This window comes from Sinocyclocheilus grahami, unplaced genomic scaffold, assembly GCF_001515645.1.
Source record: "Sinocyclocheilus grahami isolate Dianchi unplaced genomic scaffold, SAMN03320097.WGS_v1.1 scaffold1517.1, whole genome shotgun sequence".
Lineage (NCBI taxonomy): Eukaryota > Metazoa > Chordata > Actinopteri > Cypriniformes > Cyprinidae > Sinocyclocheilus > Sinocyclocheilus grahami.
Genome location: NW_015506696.1, coordinates 25026 through 33815, shown reverse-complemented (window position 1 = coordinate 33815; position 8790 = coordinate 25026). Strand labels below are relative to the sequence as shown.

Here is an 8790-nt window from a genome sequence, read left to right as displayed (position 1 = left end):
TTAATACACATCAATAAGTGTCTGAGATACAAGCTGAGGTGAATCACTGGGGGTTAGTGGATGCTCTGTGAAACAGTGTCAACATATGATTTAATCTCTGAGGGTCTTGATTGAAGGCTACTAAAGTCAAATTTAAAAAAAAAAATTTGTTTCGCTAAAGACGTATCTAATGTATATTAAATACGTTACGTGGGTTGCCTGGTAGCTTTTCTGGAGCGTTGGTATAATAATATTAATGAATCAAGCCTGCTTACTTAACAGCGTATGCATTTCAGCCAATCAGCAGGGCTTGTTGGGTCAGCGTGACATAATATAATTAATATTCATGAGCCGACTCTTCCCCGCTCTAGGATTGGTCAACATGCCGCCGCGGGGGCGGAGTGTATAACTCCGGTTACTCACGTTGTTAGGCGAGAGTCCAGCGCTAGTTCGTCCGAAGTTACACCGAAACTTTCGCAACAATGCTGCGCTAAAGATGAGTCGACAGCAGGACGAGCAGGGCGTCGTGTTAACCGCTTACACCAGCAACAGCGGAGCCTTATCGGCTGTCGGCTGCAAAGAGCCGGCGGAGTCTCCAGCAGCGAGGTGAGGCTCGCATCAACGCGTTTGTTTATCACTAAGCAGTGTGCACTATTTATGGCCACTGCATGCTAGGGCTGTGTTTCCAACCTGTTAAGCTGCCTAGCGAGACCTAACTAGGGGTTAGAGTGCTCTTAGTGTTTACTTCTCTTCTCTCTCTGGAGATGCTGTCTGTCAGTTTAAGATGATAACCTAATCATGCTGTTTTCAGGCTGTTTTAGAGTCAGTGATGGTGGGATTATGTTTAGTGTGTGGTTGCTCAGGTGTGGTTACTAGGTGGGCTCTTGTAGTGTTCTCCAGCGTCTGTGTTGTAAGTAGCGACAGACCGATATATCGGCCAGCACTGGGCGTTATCGAGACATTTAAAGCGGCAGCCCTTCAGTATTAGTCCAGCAGACCTGCAGCCACACAGACTCAGCCTCCAGAGTCCTGCACAGCATGGGTTTGTCAGCGGCTGCTGATGCCGATATGGCTGTATTTCAGCATCATTCCTCCAGTCTTCAGTGTCACGCGCAGTAACGCATTACAAGTAACGCAAGTTACTTCAAAAGTAACGTAACGCATTACTTTCCATAAAAAGTAACTAAGTAACGTAATTAGTTACTTTTTATGTAGTAACGCAATATTGTATTTGTTTTAAAAGTAACTTTCCCCAAACACTGCTCACATGATCTTCAGAAATCAGTATAATATGCTGCTCAAGAAACATTTCTGATTATGATAGACAGAAGAAGAAAAAAACATGTTTACAGCCTGATACAGAAAGTGGTTTTGGTCTATAGCTAATTTTGCCCTTCATGACGACTGTGAGAGGGTGAATGTTTTTATAACTCATCCGTTTAAATTATATTAAGCCTTAAAGTTCTGCATAATTAAGGGCGTGGCCACTTGAGTGACGGGTGGCTTGCCGCTGTGCTCCAGACTGTGAAACTTAGAAAAATGGCTTTAAAGATTTTTATTTGTCCAAAAAAACAAATTATTGGTAGGACACTGGAAATCTGGCAATTAGATGTTTCAATTAAAATGATTTCGAACTAGGGGTGTGCGATGATCATTCTAAATGCATTTTAATAGACTGAATCATGCAGTGAAAGAACACACACTAAATGCGCACTCGCACTAGTCTAGGCTTCACATAATGTATGCGTGCGCTCTGTAGCGATGTTTTGAAAGGCGCAAGTTATTTTTTATATATGAAAAATATTATGTTCAGTGGCTTCTCCTACTTTTCTTATTTAGTGCCAGTTTATCAGGAAGTGACGATTTTGTTCTCTCTGACTCGTTGCATAGAAACTTTTGCATAGTGCTTTTTCTCAAATGTTTTATTCCAATTTTGCACATAAGTTAAATTTGCAACTTTGGATGGAAATAGTTCAGCCCAAAAATCAAAGGACAACTGATATTTTGCTATCAAACATTTTGTGTGTGTGTGTGTGTGTGGTGACATTGCTATCATGACAGTTTCCCCATGACGTTCATTGCTGTAATGGAGCCTCAGTGATATTTAGCATTGCTGGGCAGTTCTGAGTAGTTGTCAGAAAGGCCGCTGACGTCTCTCTTCCAGTGTGTCTGTGGGTTTCTCAGTGCAGTAACCCAGAAATCCCTTTTATGTCCTGTGATACGCAGCAGAAACACTCGGTATGAAATCATGAAACGCATGCCTGTTGTTGCAGTCTCGCAGCTGCACTGTACATTCAAACAAACAACACAGAATTTCAGAAAAAAATTACATTTTCACATGACCCTATTATTGCAAAAATGTTAATAAGTTATTATTAAAGTTCAAATTATATTAATTTAATCGATTAGACAGGTACTTAAACCATTAAACCGAATCCAGTCAAATTAAAACAGAATTTAGTAAGGAAAAAAAGGAAATTGTGATTTCATAGGGCCTTAGAACAAAATACTCTTCCGTGGCTGCAATACGCTGTGTTTACAGCCAACTTGGCAACACGGGGTGTGGAAATACTATTGGTTAAACTGGCAGTGGGCGGAGTCACACAGACCAAAACAAAACCAGACATTCTGACACAAAACACACATTTTAAAGCAGAATAACTGACTTTAGCGTTAAGAAATGTACTGTATCATGTTTCTTAAATGTCTGCAAACATATTATATTGTTTATATGCTTTAACACAGTCGAACTAATTACATACAGCACCTGTAATTGAAAACTATGTAAGGCCCTATGATTTCCACGATGCGAAAAACCCGGACGGAATCACGGAATCCAGGTATAAAAATTAAATTTACTGTATAACATGGAATAATATCATGACAGAATTTGTCAAATTTTGAATGATTTAATCAAAAGTAGATCATTACACTTAAAATCAAATCCCAAAATGGACTAGTATCTGAATATTACGCCGCAAAAAGAATATTTAAAGGGTTAGTTCACCCAAAAATTAGGCTGTGTTTTACTCACTCTCGAAGCATCCTAGGTGTATATGACTTTCTTCTTTCAGACGAATCCAGTCGGAGTTATATTAAAAATTGTCCTGGCTATTCCAAGCTCTATCACTGCAGTCAGCGGGTGTTGCAGTTGAACAGTCCACAAGTCCTCAAATAAAGCTCACGCATTCATAATAAAACAAATGCATGCCGGAAGTGAGAGAAATGCGTTTATTACGTTTGAAATATGGATATTTTTCTTACAAAAACACATGGATTCGCAACAGGAGGCCTTTTTTCACCCCCCAGAGCCGTCTGCTAATCAAAAGTAGATCATTACACTTAAAATCAAATCCCAAAATGGACTAGTATCTGAATATTACGCCGCAAAAAGAATATTTAAAGGGTTAGTTCACCCAAAAATTAGGCTGTGTTTTACTCACCCCCGAGGCATCCTAGGTGTATATGACTTTCTTCTTTCAGACGAATCCAGTCGGAGTTATATTAAAAATTGTCCTGGCTATTCCAAGCTCTATCATTGCAGTCAGCGGGTGTTGCAGTTGAACAGTCCACAAGTCCTCAAATAAAGCTCACGCATTCATAATAAAACAAATGCATGCCGGAAGTGAGAGAAATGCGTTTATTACGTTTGAAATATGGATATTTTTCTTACAAAAACACATGGATTCGCAACAGGAGGCCTTTTTTCACCCCCCGGAGCCGTCTGCGGCACGTTATATTATGAATGTGCAAGCTTTATTTGACGACTTGTGGACTGTTCCACTGCAGAGGAGTCGAGAAAAATTAAAACGAAGAAAAAAAACAAACAAACATGGAATCCAGAAAAATTCAAATGGAAAAAATTAAGCGGATTTCATAGGGCCCTAACTAGACTGTAGAGAAAACGATGTGTTTTGATTTTAGGACACTCTGTCATTCAGTGTGAGGCATCACTGTGATGAACATATACAGTATCTTCAGGTTATTCTGGTGTCATTGTCTCTTCGTGCAGATGTAGTTCATGAGATCTGTAAGGTAAACTGTCCCATGTGTGTGTGATGCAGATGATGAGGAGTGTGTGTGTTGGTTTGGAGGTGTGTTGATGGTTTAACCTGTGCTGACCTGGTAAACCGGGTAAAGACATCTCTACACACTGCGGCTAACTGTACAAAATCAACAAGCGTTATCGTAGCCTTGCCTTTATCTCTTTTCCGTTGACACAGCGCACAGCTCTTGTGCACCTCCATGTCTGTTTTGGAAAGTTCACCTGAACGTAATAAAAGCTGAGATTACGTGTATATGTGGATGCTCGTATGAAGTGTTTCATGTAAATTAGAATATGATAAAAATGCTGCATGTGCATATCAATTCCGTCATTGAGAATCCGCTTCAAATTCTTCCTGCAGGAAATAGTTTCCACTCACGGCACGGAGTGTGATGAGACCTGTAAACTCTCAGACGGCTTTGAGTTTAACGGGTTTGGGCATTAGATGAACTAAGCTGAGCATCAAATACACACTGTAGAAAGTTCACACTCGTGTATCATCAGCATGAGACCGCTCAGATCACTGACATCTGAGACCAGCCGCTGAGTCAACCAGTGCTAAACTGCCATTATGTGCAGCTGCATTGATTATTTATTAAATGTAAATGCCTGGTGAAAATTAGAATCTTATTCCATCTAAAACACGAGGGAAATAAATTGTAAGGACACGTTTTTATTGAATGTTTCACGCACGTAGAAAGTGGATTTCTTTATGCAGACATCAGTTGAACATGAATGCACACGTCCTCTCGGTCTGAAACACTGCATGGCCTCTCACCGTCTCCAAGCAGCCACATTCCACAGGTATGCTTTTGTCGTCATAGCAACAGCCCATACTCCCGCATTGCTTTTGCCCCTCGACTCGACTCCATTGTGTCTAACTGCGGAACTACACATTGTGTTAGTGTTCTGTCTGCTGCTCGGCCTCTTTTGTTTGTGTATGTAAAACGAGAAATACGGTGATGCTTGACCCTTTTGTCCTCTTTCTCTTTCTTTATCTGTGGTTGAGGGCATGGGTTTCACTCGTTTGTAATGCGCTGTGTGCTGTCTGACCTTTAGCATGTAGAGTCCGCTCCGTTCCCCACGGTTAGGCTAATAGCTAAGCCATCAACCGAGCGTCGTCCACATTTGTGACAGAGGAAGGGCTGTTGAAGCAACGCAAGGGGAAAAAGCATTCCTCTTGTTTCATTTGTTCACGGTTTTCTGTTGTCAATATTAGCTACTTTTATTTGACTGGCTGCAAATGCAAATTCAACTCAACCAATGGGAAGAAGTCTGATTTGTTTGTGTCTAACTGCGGAACTACACATTGTGTTAGTGTTCTGTCTGCTGCTCGGCCTCTTTTGTTTGTGTATGTAAAACGAGAAATACGGTGATGCTTGACCCTTTTGTCCTCTTTCTCTTTCTTTATCTGTGGTTGAGGGCATGGGTTTCACTCGTTTGTAATGCGCTGTGTGCTGTCTGACCTTTAGCATGTAGAGTCCGCTCCGTTCCCCACGGTTAGGCTAATAGCTAAGCCATCAACCGAGCGTCGTCCACATTTGTGACAGAGGAAGGGCTGTTGAAGCAACGCAAGGGAAAAAACATTCCTCTTGTTTCATTTGTTCACGGTTTTCTGTTGTCAATATTAGCTACTTTTATTTGACTGGCTGCAAATGCAAATTCAACTCAACCAATGTGAAGAAGTCTGATTTGTTAAAGAGTAAATGTTTGATTTGTTCTGGCTGGATGGCGTCTTCTATTTAAAGACTCAATGAAGTTACATTTGGTAGTTGTTAGTGTACTCCTAAAGGGCACATATTATGACACTCTTTACAAGATGTAATATAAGTCTCAGGTGTCCCCAGAATGTGTCTGTGAAGTTTCAGCTCAAAGTACTAGTGGTCGACCGATATGGGTTTTTTGACAGCTGATGCCGATATCTTGGAAAGCAGGGTGGCCGATATAATTGTATTTATTTTAATTAATATTTAAGAAATTTGAAATAATTTGAAACTGGATTAAAAATACATTTGTAAAATAATCATACTTATACTTTAGATGACAAAGTATTTTTCACAAATAAATATTTAATAAAAATATAATTAAAAAGGAAGTAAACTGTAACCAACAGAGCACTCAGTATTCTGGGAAGTTTGTGTTCATTGGAAATCATATTTTTTTCAAATAAAGCCAAGGTAACACTCATTTTACATACAGCACACAGTGGAAATTACATGAATATGACAGTGGTGGGCAAATGCATAAAGCTCAGCATAAAGCATTCAATTCACACAGACCGACCGTCACGCAGAGAACACGCGATCATGCAGGATACAAATGCACACTTCACAAGATCTCAACTAGATTCGACTAAGTCTGCAAGGTTTGTGAAATAAAATTTTCATTAGCCATTCAAAGATTTGTTTAATAAAGGATGTAAATGCGTATTTGCTGAATGCTGACAGCAAATGAGAAAGTATTATAATGTTTGCTTATCTATTACTAATAATATAAAAGCAATCGTTATAATACTTTTTGTATACATTTTAATTCCTTTGTTTAACAGATCTATAGAAATCTATTGGATTATTAGACAGACTTCTATCCATATTAGACAGAACTGTTAACTCAACAGCGAACAAGAGGGAGAATGTGAGCACTGTGTGCTCAGGCGCTGCCGTTCAGCGCCGTCAAAATAAAAGTCCCGCCTCGAACGTATCGGCCAAACAGAAAAACTTAGCGACTGATATTTGAAAAATGCCAAATATCGGCCGATATATTGGCCTTGGCGATATATCGGTCGACCACTACAAAGTACCCCACAGATTAGGGCTGCACGATTAATCGAATGCGATTGTTATGTGCATTTTGTTAGTAAAGCTGGTTCTGTAATCAGCAGGAAATCATCATCGCATGCTTTCAGATAGAGCAGCATTTACTGCACATAGCCGTAGTTCACTGACAAGTTATGCAAAAAAATTGCGATTTTATTGCGCGATTATGAAATTGAAGAAATCGTTTGCGATAATGACAGCTGTTTGCGTAGCTTCTCAGTGAACTAAGGCTCTGTGCAGTAAATGCTGCTCTATCTGAAAGCACGTGAAAATACTACATTTAATATCATGTTTTTACTCCAAACTCACTTCATAACGTCAGTCGAGTGTTTGAAATAAATCCTTCTGTGAGATGATGTGGCTTCTTACACAGAATAAGGCACGCTACATATTTCATAGTATTCTAAACAGTGATAAAGGCATTGCATTATTATATACTTTATTATAATGAAAATTTTAATAATAAGAACTCAGATAAACTGTATATTGCCATAGTCATGTGTTTATTAGTCATGCTGAATCAGTGAAAGCAGTTGAATCTTCTGTTTATTCAGCTGCAGCGATAGGCATTTTCTGGGTTTCTTCTGCGAGGCGTATTTGCAGTTTCCGCGCGAGAGCGCCCTCTGGCCTTTGGATGGAGATTTACTGCTGATCACAGAACCGTGCTTCACTGAAAGATACACATGACAATCGCAGCTTCTGTCGAATCGTGCAGATAATCCACAGATAATTTATTTCATTGTGAAAATGCCTATTTTGAGTGGAAGCAGAAACATGCTGTCTCTTTAAATGCAAATGAGCTGCTGCTCCCCGTCCTCTTTTCCAGAATAGGTCTGTGCCTTTACAGCTCGTACCTTTTATACTCTGCTAAAAAACATCTGCTTGGTTTTGATTATCGTGAATATCGTAATTGTTGTTTTAATGATTGAATTTTGCATAATAGGTGCCTGTTAAATGTTGACAAAGCTAATTTTAGCAGATATTCTCATTAGAAATGTACAGTCTTTCTGTTCAGGGATTACAGAGCAAAATAATGGCTGCAAACATTTTTGTCCAATCAAAGCATGTATTTCTCCCTGAAACTGACCAGGAAGTAATGCTTCATGTCTGCGATTAAAACCTATTGGTTATATAAAAAAAGAGGGCAAGTCTTTTAATTTGTCTGGACCCAGTGACTCAGCACACAGGACAAACACTGAACACATTAAGCCATTTAATGGGGTCTTTAAACACGGATGAAGAATCAACTCATTTATGGTTTTGTCTTGCTTTTGCGTTCAGTGAAGAGACAGTATAAGGAGGAAGAGAATGAATGGAAGGCCCTGGCTTTCAGTTAAACAACCAAAACATGGGATTGGATTGGTGTCAGGTTTTGTGAATTATATTCGTGAAATGCAGTCTTGACTAACAGTTTAGGAGTGTTCAGGCTTTCCCTCTTCAAGTAAATAGGCCTAGTTCAGTGTTTGATCATATGCAGTGTTGTGCAATGTTTAGTATTTATTAGGGCTATCAATAGATTAAATTTTTAATTTGGATTAATCACACCCTTTTTTGATAACGAATAACACTTCTGATCTGAGCTCTGATTGGTTGTGGTTTTTCTGATTTTTGGTTAAAGCTTTTGTGAGCAGCATCTTGAGGTGTGATTGATAAGCATTAGGACAACATGCCGTCCAGACCAGAGAAGTAAATTGAAAGTGAAACGCACAGTGATGTTAACAACACCAGTTAACAACTCACTGATTCAAATGATCTGGTCAGAGCGAGTCTTTAGTTAACAACTCACTGATTCAAATGATTCAGTCAGAGTGAGTCCCCATTTAACAACTCACTGATTCAAATGATCCGGTCAGAGCGAATCTTTAGTTAACAACTCACTGATTCAAATGATCCGGTCAGAGCGAGTCTTTAGTTAACAACTCACTGATTCAAATGATCCGGTCAGAGCGA

At 39.5% G+C, this 8790-nt stretch overlaps 1 protein-coding gene across 1 annotated transcript in view; it reads left to right on the top strand.

Moving 5' to 3' along the window:
- Positions 1-403: 403 nt before the first annotated feature.
- Positions 404-8790, top strand: part of LOC107570876 (rho GTPase-activating protein 18) — a gene marked incomplete at its 3' end in the record, with an annotated part of 32720 nt that continues 24333 nt past the window's right edge. The window contains exon 1 of the mRNA XM_016257159.1: positions 404-585. Within this exon, the coding sequence (XP_016112645.1) occupies positions 476-585 (110 nt within the window). The remainder of the gene's footprint in view (positions 586-8790) is intronic.